The sequence below is a fragment of the Anolis sagrei genome, chromosome 2 (genome assembly GCF_037176765.1).
Source record: "Anolis sagrei isolate rAnoSag1 chromosome 2, rAnoSag1.mat, whole genome shotgun sequence".
Lineage (NCBI taxonomy): Eukaryota > Metazoa > Chordata > Lepidosauria > Squamata > Dactyloidae > Anolis > Anolis sagrei.
The window spans coordinates 125,411,200-125,430,149 of NC_090022.1; the positions used below are offsets into that span (position 1 = coordinate 125,411,200).

The 18,950-nt window shown below is 41.0% G+C and overlaps 1 protein-coding gene across 3 annotated transcripts in view; it reads right to left on the minus strand.

Annotated features, from left to right (window-relative positions):
- LOC132768518 (netrin-1) overlaps window positions 1-18,950 on the minus strand; it is a 165,820-nt gene that overhangs the window by 10,464 nt on the left and 136,406 nt on the right. For all 3 annotated transcript variants that reach the window (XM_067463823.1, XM_067463824.1, XM_067463825.1), the window contains one exon: window positions 11,051-11,125. In XM_067463823.1, coding sequence (XP_067319924.1) covers window positions 11,051-11,125 — 75 coding nt within the window. The remainder of the gene's footprint in view (window positions 1-11,050; window positions 11,126-18,950) is intronic.

Genomic DNA, 18,950 nt, shown 5'->3' on the forward strand with positions numbered 1-18,950 from the left:
GAAGGGGAAATTCCTCCAGAGGCAGCATCTCTGTTCCATTCATCCGTGAGATTGTGCTGTGAGCCACAAAGCCCCCCTCCCAGCCAAAGGCTCACAGGCAAAGTGGATTAGCCTGAGCCCTGGCACCAGCAAGAACATGATGGGCAAAATGATCGGGATTGGTAACCGGGGAGAAGGGGCCAAGCAGATGAAACAAGCAGCAGGTGCCCCGTAAGCAGCTCGACAAGCCTGCTGTGCTCTGGCAATGTACCCCCTGAGGGAGAGAACAAAATAAATTGAGTCACAGCTTTCACATTGAGCTTGTTCCTGCCGGAGCCCCCAATGACACTCATTTCCGACATGGTGTGGCATGTGTCCAGCCCTTGGCTAAGAATATCTTAGGCTCCGAGCCTGTGAGCAGCCAAGGGCAGGGGTCCTCAAGCTCCCCTGGGCTCTTCCTCCTTTCTGGGCAGTTAGAAGAACCAGCAGCCCTAATAGCTATAAACCTTTCTAAGCAGGGAAGAGAAGGCCAAGTCAACAAGGGCAGGAGTTAGCTTTTTTGGAAAGTAGTTTAAACACACACAACCTACCCACACTAATTTACTCGGGTCAAAGTCAGACTGGCCTCTGAGAAATGGGTCAAGAAGAACTTGAAGAACTATTTTGGCAGCGATTGTGTGCGCACAAGTAATGTAGTAAAGAAATGTCTATATCAGAAAGGAATAGAAAAGATAACATTTTATATCAAAATGTGACTTAATTATGCTGAAGGCATTGGGGTTGGCATTCTTTCCGCCAGCCCTGGTTCTCTTTACAAGAATCTGTAGAGTGCTGCTCTCTCAAGACACAATGGGTGTGAAGTCAAGGCTCTGTTTTTCCATGCACTAGTAACCAGCCACGAGGTGGCAATATAACTCTTTAGGCATCTGAGAAATTACAGTAACATGGGGGTGACAATCTGGGGCAAAATACTCATTATTTGAGGCTGCAGTTCTGCACAATTACATGCAGAGTAATTCCCGTTGAACTTACTGTAACTTACTTGTAAGCACTATAAGAATTCACTCCAAATCTCTCCACAAAAAGATCCATATGCATGTTGAGGCACCATGCCCATTTTGCAATATTAGAGAGCTAAATTATAAAATCCTTTACCATTCTAAATGATTACTACATTGATACAAGACAGCTAAACCTGATCATAATCTTGACCATTGGAGCTTGAACATTCCAGAAGTTTAATTTCAAGACAATCCTTCCTAAAAAAAAAATCTACTTTTATCAAATGAAACCAAAGCCTGGGGAACAAGGGAAATCAATAAAGTTGTTGGAGTTCCTTTCCTTCCCATCCCCTCCAGATGTCTGCAGACTCCGAGCAAATGTGTTTGCTATAGTTCTTTGTTCTTAAAAACTATCTAAGCCTAGGTCAGGTCATTCTGGTTTCAACCCTCTCCAGAGCAAAGTTTGTCAGTATTATTAAAATCTTATTTTTGAACTGGGGCTAGAAGGCTTATGGGGTTTACCTGTTTCATTTGAGTTTAATATTGAAGATTTATGAGGTTTAATCTCTGTTTTTTGCAAAAGGTGTGACCCATCCAGTCACTTTCCTTCTCTGCAGTTTTTAATTCATTTCCCCCCAACAAGTTTTATGGCCATCTGACCAGGACATGTTTTCTCATGGCTTCCCTTTATCACGCAGCTACTCATAGACTGCAGATGGATCCTGTTACACCCAGGAACCTGTCACAGTTGACTGCCACTCTGGGAAATATGGCTGCACCATATTAATATGTTTGGAGGAATTGCTATTAGAACAGCATGTGTTTCCTCTCCCTCCTCAGCTTTATCCCCAGGAGTTTTGGGCTTCTATGTGGAATACTTTTTTTTATAAAGTCTTTTGAAAACATATTTTTATTTTTCCATCTGTTGCTGCCAAGGTACCTTTCAACAAAGAGGATGACTAACTAGAGCCTCAATGAAAGAAGGATTTTTCCAAAGAAAGCTGCAGCAGGCAGGATGATCTCACCTTTTGGGACAGGACCCTCTCCTGACACCCCTCACAAACACACATACACTCACACCCCAAACAACTCCTCCTTAATACATGTTAAACATTGATGTAGAAAGGCGGAAGGTATTGATAGGGGAATACCAAGAATGAGAGTGGTACCTCTGTCACTTAGGCTGGATCTACACTACCATATAATCCACTTCCAATCAGATAATCTGGATTCAGAAACTGAATTATATGGCAATATAGAAGGGTCCTTAATTAGTTGGTCTCATGCATGGAAGATCAAATTGTGTCTGACCTTATATTTGGTAACTAGAAAAGAAGGAGGTATGTACACACAGAGAGGTGGAAGAAGAATATATTTAGAAGTAATATGTTAGCCATTCAGCAAAATACAACAAAATACAAAATCCACAAACAGCAATACCTTAACTGGCCAACTGAAGTGCACAAAATATGTTATGCAAGCTTTCAAAGGTCCAGTGGCATCTTCACCAGGCAAAACATATCTTTAAAATCACACAGAGAGAGGAGAAAGCAGCAAGAAGAGAAATGGTGTGAACAGTACTTCCGAATTAAGAGACTGTGTAGCCCAGGATGCAGGGAAAGCATTTCTTAAAATAAATTCCTTTCCCAGTCCAGGCACACCACTGCGTAATCGTTCTCAGGGTCAACTGTTCTGCCTTCCTTTTGCCTGCCAGGTGACATCTCACCTGCCTAGAAGGCCATAGTTACCTGGAAACAGAAAGGTGTCCCTGCATCCCACCAAAGTTGTGCCTGATTGTGCTCTTGCCGCTTCAGCTTCTTTTCCATGCCTACTTATGAATTCACCCACATCTCCCTCAAGCCCAGACATCAGACGTGCTCAGTATGAGAAACAAGTGCAAAGTGGGGATGAGCAAATCCCCACTCTCCCACCCCACTTCCATTTCTTTATTAGACTCTGGCTCTGCCCTCTCTTTCACTCAGGCTGCTTTCCACGTTCACTGGTAGAATTTCTAAAATTGGGTGCATACCAACATTAGTTTGCTGTAGTTTTGAGTTCATATCACTTTTCCTCATATTTTATCAGCAGTCATGAATGCATGGGTGCACTTAACAAAATTACTGTGCAAAACAGATTTGTAAAACTCTACAAGTTTATTCAGGGTAGCCTATATCTGTAAATGATGATGATAATACAGTTGTGCAGCTGCATAATGAGCCCTCTTACATGGATTATTCCTCAACACTCATGCCTATTGGTGCCTGTAAGGAAAACCAGGCATGAGCTGACCACAGTGACAAATCATGGTCAGCATTCTTCATAAATAAAATGAAGCTGGAGTACTACATAAAGGCGCCATGCTGCAAACAAGAGGGATAATTGAAAACCTCAAAAGTAAGAATATTTTGGTGCAGCATATATTGGAAGCAATCCTGATTCAGACTTTCTATCTAGGCTGACACTACTGGCAGCTTGCACAGGAAAAGGGGCCAAATTATTTTTGAACACTGGGTTTAAAAGGTTTTGAGGTGAGGCACTGGATGTAATTCGTCTCTAGACCCTATACCTTTAAACTATATATAGTGGGGTTGTGTTTTACACAAACTCCTTGAATGTAGTTTCATTTTCTGAAAAAGAACTTGGAATACCAGAACCCTAGTGACACTGACACACTCAGGTCTCCAGTGCGGTTCTATGGTTCATGTTCGCTAGAAATTGATCACAAAAGCATACTGGAGACCTACAAAGAACACTTCTCAAAGCATCTTCTAGGTGATCCAGAGCAATTTTGTCAGAAGCATAAGGCAGCATTAATTCACAGAAGAAAAATAAGGTTTCAGATTATGAGCTTCCAGCTCTTCACAGTCCTAACAAAGCATAGCTAATGGTGAGAAATGACAAGAACTGCAGACCAGTAACTTGGAGAACCACACATTTTCCATCTCTGTAAAACCTAATGAATATTAGTTTGCAGTTTGAAACCATCTTCTTTTGCATCAGAACTTGAGTTTCACAGGTAGGCACAAACTTCTACAATGCAGATAGATACCACTCCTCCACAGTTCAGGAAACTGCTTTCCTCACTAGTGTCTCACTTTACATCCTACTCCTTAGCTTCCTGTGACGTGCTGCTTACATATTCCTGAACATACAACCTCCCACAGACTACCCAAGTCTGCCAGCTCATTTCCATGGCTGTTGAACTTAAATTTGATTTGAAACCTTTCAGCTCTTAATTTAGAATAAAATAGAATGTAATTGTGTGTGTGTGTGTGTGTGTAAAAAACGAAATGCCCAAGGGTTTTCCTTTAAAAAAATGATGTTTCCCCTTTACAAGCAACAACTTACAAGGAGGATAGCAACACTATAGAGGCTAGTTGTCCAGATGTTAGCACCCAATTTAGCATACAAGAGAAGTAACCATGTCCAAACTAATTAAAGCCTTTTAGGATATTCAGAGCTGCTATCATCCCATAAAGTACAGGCAAACAGTCTCCTAATTGGCTTCCTGCTGGGAAGTCCATAAAAAGTCTTTATTGTCCTTCTGTGTAACCTACTCTACACTGTCCTCACAGCCAGACTGTTTTGAACACTATGCTGCCTTCATCTTAAGACATGATAGGAAAAAGCTACCACACCACAGTAATCTGTGAGGTACTTTCTCTTGTAGTCATACGTGCAAGACTTGTGCCTGCTTTGCTCCTTTGAGTTTATACATCAGTTGTTTTTTGGGTTGTTTCATATACTCGTTTTGATTGCCATTGACTTAAAATTCCAGCTGCCCCTTTTTGTTGACCTTTTTGCATAATTTTAATTACTGTAGGTGCCATTTTACAGGGAGATGAGGGTGCACACAGGATGGCCCTAACTGTACCCCCTCCTCTTCCTTTAGGCTTTCCTGTTCATGTACATGACAGGAAGAGCCATCAAGTGTATCAACAAGCCAGACTTCGCTGACTTGGACTTGCCTATGTTCTCCAATGGTCATGCCATGAGAAGAGTAATGTTCAGCTCTAGTCCGTGAAATGCCATCACAAAAGCATCCCAACTACTGGTTTGCAATAGTTTGCAATACTTGAGTGCTGTGTAACTTCTGCATTCTCTTAAGAATAGATTCTAAGCTGAGCCAACAGGTGTAGTTGTTACTGGGCTTAGACTGAGAATGAAAACCCTGCACACCAAACACTCCCATCTCCTGACAACTTTTGTGGGGCTGCAGAATCCACAAATCCTCCCAACACCTCTTTTGTGACCTCTGACATTTCTGATTTTATGACACAATATTTGAAACGTTTTTTGAAACAGTAGAGGTATCTACTCAATAGCTATGTCCCATCCCTTTTGCAGAAGACAAGAAGAAAGAGAATAGAAGATCTGAATTGAGTACCGAGGGAAGAAGAAGTGCCTTGGGTTGGATGTGGCCTCCAAACTCATGTTTGTTTGTTCATAGACACGTGACTCTGCTGTATAGCCCAAGCAATGAATATTTATTGTGGAAAAAACGGAGGAGAGCCTTTCTAATTTAAACTTCAGAAACGTGTTTGTCTTTTTGTTAAAAGCAAGTCTAAACAAGAAGATTTTGCACCTGACTCTCACAATGGGGGATTGGCAAGGAAACAGACAACAGTACTTTCTCACTAAGTGTCAAGCACACATGCCCAGTCTGCACCCTGTCCTTCCATGGGAAATGGGTGATAAATTATTCAGGGTTCATCTCAGCAAATGACCATTGGATTTTTTTCCTGCTTACAGTGGCAGGTAGCCATGGCATGGCGAAGTGGGAGAAGATGTGTGCATTAAAGGAGGGCCTTTTTGTTCTTTGCCTTTCCTTTGCTGCAGCTTTGCTCCTATGAATGCGTAAGAAGCTGCCTGTATACACAAGAAAAACAACTGTTCTTCTGAAGAGAACAATTTTAGGCTGTTAACAGGAATGGCCTTGTGAGAAAAGGATATATAACAGAATATTATCTTAACACTTGTTCGGTCTTTGCATATGCACATCCCCAAAGAATACCATGTTGCATACATTTCTGACAGACTGACAAACATAACTATTTGAAAGCTACATTCAAAAACATTCTCCTAGGATATAAATGCAACATGGTCAGAATGGGTTTCCTTGCTCTTATAATGGAGGGAAACTAAGGGAGGGATTATCTTTGTCATTGATAGACCCATCGTCAAAAGATGAAGAGCCTTGTGAAACTTGGGAAGGATTTTCTCAATCTGGACAGAAATAAACATTGGCAAAGGGCAAACTTTGTTTTAATGACAAGTGCTTCACATTTGACCTCAAACACCTGCAGATCCCCAAATTGTATTAAGGATAACCACCAAATCAAAGAAACTGTAGCCAGTGAGAATCAAAATAAATATTCAGTTATGACAGTGCATTTACTGTTTTCAGGGAAAGGCAGTTAGCTCTGTGGGGCCTCGTTGCAGAAATCGATTCAGGAAGCAACTCATCCCTTGGCAACCTTTAAAATATCAAATCTCCTCTGGTCTTTTTTGCAGCAACACAGTAATATGGATAATTTCCTGGAAACTGAGTTTTGTGGCATTTCCTGCACAACATAGTATTACTACATGTCTTACTGCTTAAGTACCCCCTTATATTAGGCAGACACTCACTGACCACTATCTGTTTCTAAGTATTTCTAAGAAGGGTGACCAAAATGATCAAAGGTTTGGAAACCATGCCATATGAGGAATGGCTTAGGGAGCTGTGTCTATTTAACTTGGAGAAAAGAAGGCTGAGAGGAGACCCAATAGCAGTGTTTCAATATTTGAAAGGATGTCACATTGAGGAGGGGGCGGGCTTGTTTTCTGCTGCTCTGGAAACCAGGACACGAAGCAATGGATTCAAACTGCAGGGGGGAAAAGATTTCACCTAAACATTAGGAAGAGCTTTCTAATGGCAAGAGCTGCTCAGCAGTGGAAGATGCTGCTGTCTCAAAGCATGATGGAGTATTCTTCTCTGGGGGTTTTAAAGAGAGGCTGTATGGCCATATGTTGGGGGTGTTTTGATTGTGTTTTCCTGGATTGCAAGGGATTGGGCTGGGGTTTGGTCTCTTTTCAATCTATAATTCTATGACTTCCAGCTTCCACTGGGATCACAATGTCTATTGCATATGCTAAGTACTATGATACTGCCATATTTGTTCAGTTTCATCTGAAACACTCACAATGTAAAGATTTAGTCTAAGTGTCTCTCAGGCCACAATATGTATCCAATGAAATGGGGAAAAACAGATCAAGAAGCCTAACCTGCTGCCCAGAATTGATCTATTACACAACATATTCAAAAGAACACTGCTTGTTACCTGTACAGCTCTCCATTAAGCTTTTAATGAACTACCAGCAATTTTGGATTCATAATTCATAAAGATCTCAGAAGGTATGGCTGTCCTTGCTTATAGACAGTCCCAGTCAACTCAGCAGCAACAATAGACTCATGATACTCATGACTCAAACTTAAGAATCAGACCCCAGACTAAACTCATATTTCAGTTTAGTCCTTATATCTTTACAGGGAACACTGCTGCAAAATGCTTTAATGACATCAAGGAGCCATTTGCTGACTATCTTCCACTATGATATATGTTTTGCTCTATTAATGTCCTTTTACATAACTTAAACATAATAATTCTACTTAACATAGCATGAGCAGCCTAATGTCTTATGCAAAGAAAGTGACCTTAAATTGATGTCAGAAATGATACTCTTACATTATAAGTGTTCATTCATTTGCTACTGCTGTGGTATTTGTATTATCATCAAAGCTCCTTTCAAAATACCATAGCTGCAGTTCAGCTTTAACTTAATTATCACTGCTTGCATTTTATATCTTAAGCATTTCCTGCTGGCCCTATTGTTTACAATCACTCTCTAACCATGAGAGGTAGTTTAGGATGATAATTCATGCTTCTGAAAATGCTCTGTGATCCACAAAAAATAAACAGAACAAAACAAAACAAAAAACAGAGCATTTATTTGTCCTTGATGCCACCAGGTGCTTTGCTGTTTTCTGTCTCTTCTCTGTTAGATGCTAGGGAGTGTCAGTTGCCTGGCCATGTATATCTCATGTAAAGCCACTTCCCTCTTGCTATCTCTCCTTCCCTCTCCTCCTTTTCTCATTAGCTTCATCAGCTGTTCTCTGAGTCTGTTTCTAGAGTCCCCTTTTACTCCCTCTATGGCTGGCTGCCCAGTCCTTTCTTGCTTCCCAGAAACATCTGGATCTCCATCCTCCTTTTGTTGCTCATTTCTGAGTAACAAGGTGATAGAAACATAGAATAATAGAATTGGAAGAGACCACATGTGCCATGCAGTCCATCCCTCTGCCATGCAGGAAAAGTATTGGATTCTTTATGCTAACATTATAGTTGCGAGAAAAATGTTATCTCTGAATTCCAAAAAGGTACAATTCCATGTAAAGTCAGAAACTGTCCCTGGCCCCAAGAGCTAAGGTAACTTCACTGTCTGTGGACATGGATTACCTTGAAAGGAGCATGTTCACATGCTGATTGGGGCCATGGTAATCCATATCTGTGCGGTGTCAGAAGACAACCTACAAGCCACTCTAAACACCTTTGAAGAAGCATACGAGAAGCTCAGCCTCTCACTGAACATCGAGAAAACCAGCAGTCACTAGCCGATCCCCCTGCAATGCCAGAACTACAGCTTAATAGTGTAACATTAGAAAATGTTGGCCATTTCCGCTGCCTTGGCAGCCACCTCTCACAAAAGTCAACATTAACACCAAAATACAACACCGCCTGAGCTCTGCGAGTGCAGCATTTTTCCAAATGAAGCAGAGTGTTTGAGGACCGAGACATCCATAGGGTGCTTGTTTATAAAACTACTGTCTTCCCAACCCTGCTATACGCCTGTGAAACGTGGACTGTCTACAGACATCACACTCAACTCTTAGAACGATTCCATCAGCACTGCCTCTGAAAAATCCTGCAAATCTCTTGGGAAGACAAGCAAATGTCAGCGTGCTGGAAGAAGCAAAGACAACCAGCATTGAAGCGATGCTCCTCCACCATCAACTTTGCTGGACTGGCCACGTTGTCCAAATGCCCGATCACCATCTTCCAAAGTAGTTACTATACTCCCAACTCAAGAATGGGAAATGTAATGTTGGTGGACAGGAAAAGAGATTTAAAGATGGGCTTAAAGCCAGTCTTAAAATCTGTGGCATAGACACCAAGAACTGGGAAGCCCTGGCCCTTGAGCACTCTACTGGAGGTCAGCTGTGACCAGCAGTGCTGTGGAATTCAAAGAGTCATGAATGGAGGGTGAAAGAGAGAAACATGCCAAGAGGAAGGTGCATCAAGCCATCCTGTTCAGGACCACTTTCCATCTGGAAACCAATGTTCTCACTGCAGGAAAACATGCGGATCACAGCCACGTATAAACCCACTGCCAAGACCCACATCTGGAAGACAATCATCCCCGGGCTACGAGGGATTGCCTAAGTAAGTAATCTTTATCTACATCCACAGAAAGTGTTTATGTTCCAGCTATTCTGTCCTGTGAACAATCCTATTAAATGGAGACGTTTCTAAGGAAGGCCATGAAAGCTCCAGATATCACATCTACCCACATAATGTTTTTTAGAAGTGGAAGAGTACAGACAGAAATAACTTGAATCATGATATGTAACCTAAATATCCGGAATCCATAAATATTCTCTTCTCAGCACTGGCTGCTAAAAACGTTTCTTCTAAATAAAATAAACACTCTCAGTGGTATGAACATAATTGCTACGTTCCACAAGGCAATTATACAATTATACTGCTCCTTAAAGAAATAGGGGCAAAGTGTGCCTTCCCACACCATAACAAACTCTATACCCACATCATCTACATTTCTATCTAAAGGTGAAATACAAACCATTCAGAAAAATACCATAGATCACTACACCCATTATGCATCTCAGATACCAATAAAGACCAAACTTGGCACACAGAGTGCCCATTACCCATTCTACATCCTTCTGCAGTTTGGAGGAGGATGGCCCATGGATGATGGGACTTCCTGAGATCGCTGCGACCCTCATCCAATGACTGATCAAGACCAAACTTGGCACATAGAGTCCCCATGACCCACCCTACAACCTGGTGCAGTTTGGAGGAGGATGGACCATGGATGATGGGACTTGAAGTAACTTCACTCACTTACTGAAACCACTGTGACCTTTATCCAATGACCAATAAAGACCCGGGCAGTGCCGGGTCCCCAAGCTAGTAGGAAATAAACCAGGAGGAAACAACATCATGAGATGGAGAATGGATGGGAAATAAATTAGTGAAATCTTTCTGCTATTGTCCTTGTTTCAATGCATTCCATGCCTTCTTTTCCTTCTCTCTCTACCCACCAAGTCAAAAGTCATGTGATGTAAAAATTGTAAATGAGCAAAATGAGGATCAGCATGCAGATGCTGAACCCTAAGTTCCCTAAGGCCACCAGATCCCATTTGATCTGCATACAGCCTTCAGACACAGGTATATCAATAGCTGACAGTTACTACTTATTTCTATATTACAGGTTAGCTACACAACTCTGGAGACCAGGATTTAAATCCCAGATCAGCCATAAAACTCACTGTGTGACGTTGGGCATGGGACACCAATGGCAAACCTCTTTTGAACAAATATTTCCAGTAAAACACTGTGACAGGTTCCCCTTAGGATTGCCATAGATCAGAAATGTCTCAAAAGCACAAAACAACAAGAAGATCAGAAGAGCAACATTTTCTTGTGGCTGCATTTGAAACTAGGTGTATCAGGGCAAAATCTTGTTTATTTGCCCCAACATTTGATTATATTACCCCCACTGTTTGTGACCATTTTGCAAGTGTTACCTGCAACCCTTTTGCGAGTGTTTTCCTGGAATCTAGGCTGTCCATATCATTTGGGGCCAACTGTATAACAGGCCACTTGTAGAACAGAGATCCATTGCTGCCTCTGTTTCAGAAATGAAACACAACTTTAAAACTTCCTTTCACACATATAGATTGATAGGCATGTAGCAATTCTAGAGTGACATTGACACAAGTGGCTCACCATAGTCTTTCTTGCAATACTTCTTCATGTTGATTTTCAGCTTCCCTTTGGATGCTTTACAGTAGGAATCACAGTCTGTGGGACATGTGGAGGAAGAGAGAGAAGAAAGCATTAACAAAAACAAATTAGTCTTAAAATGGATGAAAGCCTCTGAGGAGGGTGGGAAGGAGGAGATGGAGCAGTAGAAGTTGTACCCTGCTATGAATAAGCATCATGCCTGTGATATCCATCTGCCAGGACCTGATTGGGTCATCTAATGGGGGCACTCACTGAAAAACCTGCCTTTCTAAAGAACCTCACAAAGGAAAGCCATCCCTCCCTCCCCCCCTCCCCCCCCAATTTCCCTCCCCTTCCTGCCTGACAATTTCTTTAAGCTGCCTTCTGCGGGCTGCTCCAGCTCGGCTGCCTCCATGGGAGACCCCGGGCCTCCCTTATTGTGCCACCCAGATCTTTAGAGAGCCAGAGCCCCCTCCTTCTCCCCAGTTCTTAGACTGCAAACTGGAGCCTGATTAAAGCCACAGAGGCCTCTTTGTCACCTCCCCAACCCAGACCTGTGTCAGGCTTTGGCATTCATTGCAGGAAGATTCTGGCTGGGGTCACTCCTTAACAAAAGGGGTCAGAGAAGAAATTAGCAGCCCATGAAGCATTAGCGAAGCCTTTGGCGTCCACTCTACTGAAGTGTGCAAATAAAATGCCCCAGTGGGACTGCTTCAGTTCTAATGGGCCCTACTGCTGTGATACGATAGTTTTTCCTCCTCCTAAACATCATCCTGTGTTCCAGTGCTTCTAATGCGATGTGGCACTGCTGCTTTGGCATTGCTTCCCTCTGAGTCGGCTGTGTTGAAGTCATGTCATGTCGGCAGGAACCCAGCAAGCCCAGTTATCTCCTGGGAACCATAGGCTCTTCTTGCTTCATGCTTTACTCTCTCTTCCCAAAGGCTGGGTTGAGTTCAGCTGTATGTAGTCCAGCTTTACCTATTCTTGTATTTCTCCCTTGGCTATGCCAAGCACCATCTTTATCCAACATCATCCATCCTTATCCATTGCTGAACAAATTAGGGGCAGGTGAACTAGATATGATCTTTGCACTGAGGAAACTATCATATGTGGTGCAAGCAACTAACATCTCCACAACTGTAAACAAAGATTGTGATTCATTAGCCATATATAATGCATTCTGGAAAATTCAGAACAGTTTGCAGAGAGCTCCCAAATGATCTTTTATTCAGGACTGATCATGTGCATATTTTAGTTCTTTACATCTTTAGTGCTCACTATTAACTAGAATCACAGCAATCACGTAAGGGCCATAAAATAGGAGAAAAAAGAGAAGTATGTGTCCATTTAGATCAGTGGTTCTCAACTTGTGTTTTGGCCTAGAACTTCCAGAAATCCCAGCCAGTTTGCCAGCTGTTAGGGTTTCTGGGAGTTGAAAGCCAAAACATCTGGGGACTCAAAGGTTAAGAACCACTGATTTAGATCATGCTTTTTTTACAAGAAACACCCAGAATTGTATACCACACACATATAAAAATATACATATATTAAATACCTATAAATACAAAATGGCCTAGACATGCATAAAATAAAGGCAATCATATACAGAGATTTAAAATAATAATGATACAACCTAAATATAAATCCTTCAGGTTTCATGGGGCAATAGAAACTAAGAGAAAGTCATCAAGATCCAGCTGCATTGCACACGCATACTTACTGACTTTCCTGTCCTTACTCTGTCCAGACTCTTCCACATCACTAAAGCCATTACACTGATCCAGTGCAATTTTTTTCAGACCTTGCCTACTTACTCTGCTATAAATGGACTTGATAGATGCCACTGAAAACATTGCCAGCCTTAATTTGTGTTGACTCATTCTTCTTAATATGTGAATTGAATGTTAGGAGAATGAGAGAGAATAAATGTGTACCTATCAGACACATGGTAGCTAGCTTCCCTCCTAATTAAATGACTCTTCCTTTCACTAAAGAGTTGAAGAAGAGATCAAAGTAATATCAACTGGTTGATTAAAACATTTCTTATAATCCCATAATCTTTAATTGGATTATGGAGTCTAGTAGTACTGATTGAGTTTATTGGGATTTAATTAGTGTAAAGGTGGTATAACCCCAATGTTGCTTCACGCATTCCACATAAAGAAAGTATATGTGACAGGCTCCCTCAGCTTGTTTGAAATGGCTACAAGTTTCTTTACCACATGTTTATTCTGTTCTCTTATACTGTTCTATACTCACACAATATGGAGAGTAAAGGTAAATGTTTTCCTCTGACATCAAGTCGAGTCATGTCCAACTCTGGGGGGAGGTGCTCATCTCCATTTCTAAACCGAAGCGACGCCATTGTCCATAGACGCCTCCAAGGTTATGTGGCCAGCATGACTGCATGGAGTGCCGTTACCGTCCTGCCAGGGCAGTACCTATTAATCTACTCACATTTGCATGTTTTCGAACTTCTAGGTTGTCAGAAGCTGGGGCTAACAGTGGGAGCTCACCCTGCTCCCTGGATTCAAACCAGTGACCTTTTGGTCAGCAAGTTCAGCAGCTCAGCAGTTTAACCCACTATGTCACTGAGGGCTCCAAGATGAACAACTCACTCACATTTCTCCTGCCACTTTTGTCAAACCCATGAAGAAGGTAATATGAAATTGCAATATCTCTGCGTATTCATGTAAAGATAGTTTGATTTTGATTTTAAAGACCTTTATTGATGTAAATTTATGTAAATATGTATTAGCCTGGATGTTGTCAATAGGAGTGAGCCATGCTCCATTTCCTGTTAGGCTATCACAGTGACAACTTCTTGTTGAATACCATCTATGCCCCTATATGAATGACACAAAATAATGAGACAGTCATAAAGAGCTATGTTGTTTAAAAGTGCTAACTAGCTAAAATACAAGAAATTAATCTTCATTTTCGAGATGTCATGTTTATGATTTGTATTGAAATTTTAATACCATTCAGGGCTTAATGGAATTTCTGCTTGTATGTCATTATTTATAATACGTGTCACCATTTTTGTGTCTGTAGAATAGTTATGAGAGAGACAGAAATGAGCAAACCCTCTGGTTATAACAACATAGGAAAAAACCCACAAGTAGTACAGAAATATAACTTGCTCCCAGTTACGAGGCTGAAGGCTGTTACCCAAGTTTTCCTAATAATTAGAAATAATTCAATACAACCCAGCCAAGACAGTTTCAACAGCTCTTATGCTATGTAAGATTTATTGTGTCTCTTCTGGGGAAAGCATTGAGCATGTCAAATTTGGAGGGAACAGAAATTGAGAGGGAAGGCAGCCACAGTGACAACTTGTATGGCCTTTCCATTGCTGTGTCACAAAAAGACTGGGATCCTGTTGCAACACAACCCCAGTGCCACTTTCTTTATGCTAAGGAAGAGAAGGCCGCCTGCTAAAGACTTACTTCAGGGAGCCCCTCCAGCCAAGGCAGTAGGAGAGAAATGCAGCAAGGTTCCTCCCACACCATCACTGAAACATTTTCCCTCTTTCCCATCATCCTTCACTGGTGAGGTTAATGGTTGTAGCACATCTCGAAATAAAAGGTTGGATGCTCTCTTCATCTTGATTAACTCCCCCTGTCCATTCCTGATTTTTATTTTACTTTAGACTGAACCATCTGGTTTGGAGCCAAATTTCCTTGACTCACTTACTGTGGAATAATTCTGATGCAGTCAGGTGCAGTCAGGTAAAAAAAAAAAACTCATTTCAATGCTGCCTGCTGTTAAAGCCATAACCCTTCAGTCTAGAGCCCCTGCCACACAGCTGAATAAAATCCCACATTTTTTGCTTTGAACTGGAATATATGGCAGTGTGGATTCAGATAACCCAGTTCAAAGCAGATATTGTGGGGTTTTCTGTCTTGATATTCTGGGTTATATGGCTGTGTGGAAGGGCCCAATGTCTGCTTTATGAGTAGGCCTTTATTAAGAAGGCTTCAGCATATGTCATTTGGTCTGCTGCAGCAGGCCATTCACATGTAGAACTTTTTGGTAAAGTCCATCAGGAGAATTAGAGTCTCCCACACAGCCCTATATCCCAGAATATCAAGGCAGAAAATCTCATAATATCTACTTCGAACTGAGTTATCTGAGTCCACACTCAGATAATATGGGATTTTCTGCCTTGATATTCTGGAATTTAGGGCTGTGTGGAAGGGCCCTTAGATGGCAAACAGCAACACTATGGTGTTTGAAAATATGCAGCTCATCCAAACTGTTCTTATCTGAAAGAATATAAGGCCATTGTTACTACTTGGGATTCAAAGAAATGCATCCCTGTACAAGATCTTATTACTTGTATATGAGATAGCTTAAGTTTGCATAAAGTTATAATATACATTCTTTTTAAAGTCTGTATTCTATATTGGACATTTGGTTATTTTGAACTATCCCAAATATGCAGTTCTTTTATTAAGTGCATTTATTTCCATTTTCTTCTTAATTATATTTCATTTGTCCTCTATGTACTTCTATTGTTGTTTTGATGATAAAACCAATTACACAGTAACTCTTTGGGTCATCATATTGGTGAACTTAATCGATCATTAATATTTCTGGCTGATTCTCCAAGATCTGAGACATCATACTACACAGAAAACGTTGGCTGATTTCCAAAGCTTTCAGGTCTAGAGTGCTGCATGAGAAAATGGAAGAAGGTGAATGTAGCAGCCCAACATTTACTTTCTGCATACAGATTTGGGATTATCATTATATAACACAAAAAAGACAAGATTTCCTCCATGTTTGAAAGGCCTGTTTGCATCTTTTGAAAGGCTTGGTTGCTAGTTCCAGAATTCTATGGTACTGCTAAAATGTAACCCAGCAACTAGGAAGTTCCCTTTTTGGCTGAGAATATAATTTCTTTGTTGCCTGGATCACTTTTCCCTACCTTCCCCAGGTGGGCTAGAAGGCAACCATAGTAAGCATTACTAAGCAACCATACCAGTTAAAAGGAGGAGATAGCTACCAGGGCAAAAGTGTTGGATGCTGTGCAAGACCCTAGAGAATGTTTATTTTGTGCCCTATTTTAAAGGAAGCGTATATATGTGATCTTTTATAAATTCAATGGTAGGCCATACTGAATAAAATAAAACATAATAGACCATTTTGGAAGAGGGCCTCAAAAAGTAGCCCATTTTGCATAACCCATTCATCTTACATAGGCTAAATGGAAATAGCTGAAGATAGAATAAATTATATGTGCTGTGAACAAGCTGAACTAGTCTCCCAAACATGAAAGCAAGAATATAACGCACATGGTCACTATATGTCTGATGCTTCTAGCATTCTGTCTAGGATAAAGCATCCCATGTCATGTGTAACATATCCCATCAGTTATTTAAAAAGTGTTAGGTACTACGCTGTGTCAAGACCAGAGATTTAGACTACCCATTATTTCTATCTATACATAAATACCTTCTGGACAGCAAAAGCAACCCGCAGCTTGCCAGTCTCTGTTCAAGGCAGATCAGAAAGCATTGAAAGAATTGAGCTCAGTATATAGAAGCACTAGTGCAGCTTTTGGGGGTTGGGAGTGATATCGTTCACACTCACTTCCTCGTAAATACAAGAGAAGTGTTAAAAGGTGGAGGAGAGCAGTGGGTAACTGACTTCCTAAGGGACGTTGGGAAAATAAATTTACTAAACAAACAGACTGGCAAGGTGTTTAGCTGTCAAATGGCTCTTGGCATGTAACAAAACTGTAAATGAAATGAAACAGCTGCACTAAATTTTACTTAAGGATTAAAAAATGCTGTATAGTATTATTACTCGTACTATTTCTTTAATCACTCTTATCCTGATTGAGATTGAAATGCAGGGCTACAGCTTGGACAAATGTTTGTATTTACCATTCCCTGTCCTCTGAGAAACAGTCTTTGTACTGTGAGAGAAATAGAAATAAAATTGCTTTCCCAGATGACTGTTCCTTTATTTTTCTTCCTCTTGCATCTGAGACAGGTGTTTCTTCATCACTCAAGATGATGACCTGCACATGAGGGATGTTATACCATGCACATGCAATAAAGAATTGTGCATTGTGTGCATATACGTTTCCTTTTGGACAGCTCACAAGGAGCCATTCCCTAGCACACTATCCAAAGCCTCTTCCATGACACTGGCTAGGTTGTTGTAGATTTTTAGGGCTGTATGGCCATGTTGTGAGGTCTGTTGGAAACTAGGAAAATTGGATTATATAACCCAATTTTCCTAGTTTCCAACAGACCTCACAACCTCTGAGGATGCCTGCCATAAATGCAGGTGAAACATCAGGAGAGAATGCTTCTAGAACATGGCCATACAGCCCTAAAAACCTACAACAACCCAATGATTCCAACCATGAAAGCCTTTGACAATACACTGATATGGCTGCTTACTGTTCATAGCAGCAGGGGGAAAATATGCCATTCAAACAATAATTTGAAATAAAGTAACATGATAACATTATCATTGCTAAGAGCCAATGAAAATGGCTAAAGGTTAGATGTGATTTTCATATCATTTTTCTCTAAATTGTCTGCAACACAATCTCAGGTCTATTCTACTGGGGTAGCCGTTTTTCTACATGTAGATGAGCCAAACTGCCGAGCCAGGATGTTTTTCAGGGTCTTTATAAAAGAGCAGTGGCTGTATACCCTGCTCCTGTCAAACCCATAGTTTTGTTTCACTGTATCATACCATGTGTGTAGGAGTTAGTTATCTCCAAGGAAAGTTCAAAAGTGGAAGAAGAGAACTGGAAACTCTGTACCAGTGGATATACTTCATTACATGAGGATCAGTGTTTCTGCTTGGGTAGCCACTGTGCTATGTATAACACACCTAGTGAAATCACTGGCCCACAAGTCAATAGACAACAGAGTATCAATTTAATCCAGTCTCTCTGGGCCCGCATGCGCCATCTGCTTTGTTGTCCAGCTGCAGAGCTAGGTCCCCAAACCCCTTTACAAGAAGTGTCTTGATCCCAAACCCTGCAGCAGGCCACAATTTCAGTGTCAGACACACAATGGGCCCTTACACACAGCCATATAACCCAGAATATCAAGGCAGAAAATTCCACAATGTCTGAGGTCTCACTTCCATATATTCCACTTCAAAGCAGACAATGTGGGATTTTATTCAGCTGTGTGGAAGGGGCCATGTAAGGGAGTTTGGGATTTTAAAAAAATCCACACTTTCTGGAACAAGAAATAAAATCAGAGTGGGGAAGGCTAGTGATTTGCTGTTTTCTACCAATAATCACATTAGAAAGCTACACACACACACACACACACATGACGAGGAAGAGAGCTCTGGGGTTAACTGTATCCCTGAATAAATAATGGCTATATTGAAATTAAATTGGATGTATTTTCCTGAAACTTCCAAAACGTTTCATGGTCTACTGTGGCTATGCAACCAGTGCTGAATAGAAGGTTTGCTACAGACAAGTGAATGTATATGGTTTGCTAATATTGGGATTCTTCTAACAGAATATTTTCACCTCTATTATGTTAAAATCCAATTCAGATAAAACTGGCCAGTATATTAGCAATGAGTTCTTCCTCTTGGTATGAGATGTTGATATTTGGGTTCTGTTTAATTGAATTATCATGCTACAATTTTATGTTCATGTACAGTCTGTCCCTGGAGTGAGTTTATACGTTTTCATATCTTCAAGATCAACTCTGAGCAGATGGTTCCATGGGTGACTATAAAAATGTTGTACAGAGTCAGTGTCTGCTTTCTATACCAGGGAAGTATAATTTCCTCCAAATGTTTGCCACATTGAGCAACTCATTGACTGTTCCTCTTTTATCTTTGTAATCTGAAGGTCACTAGTCATAGAGGGATCTGAGATGTGGTTAAGAGCTTCCATGTAGGA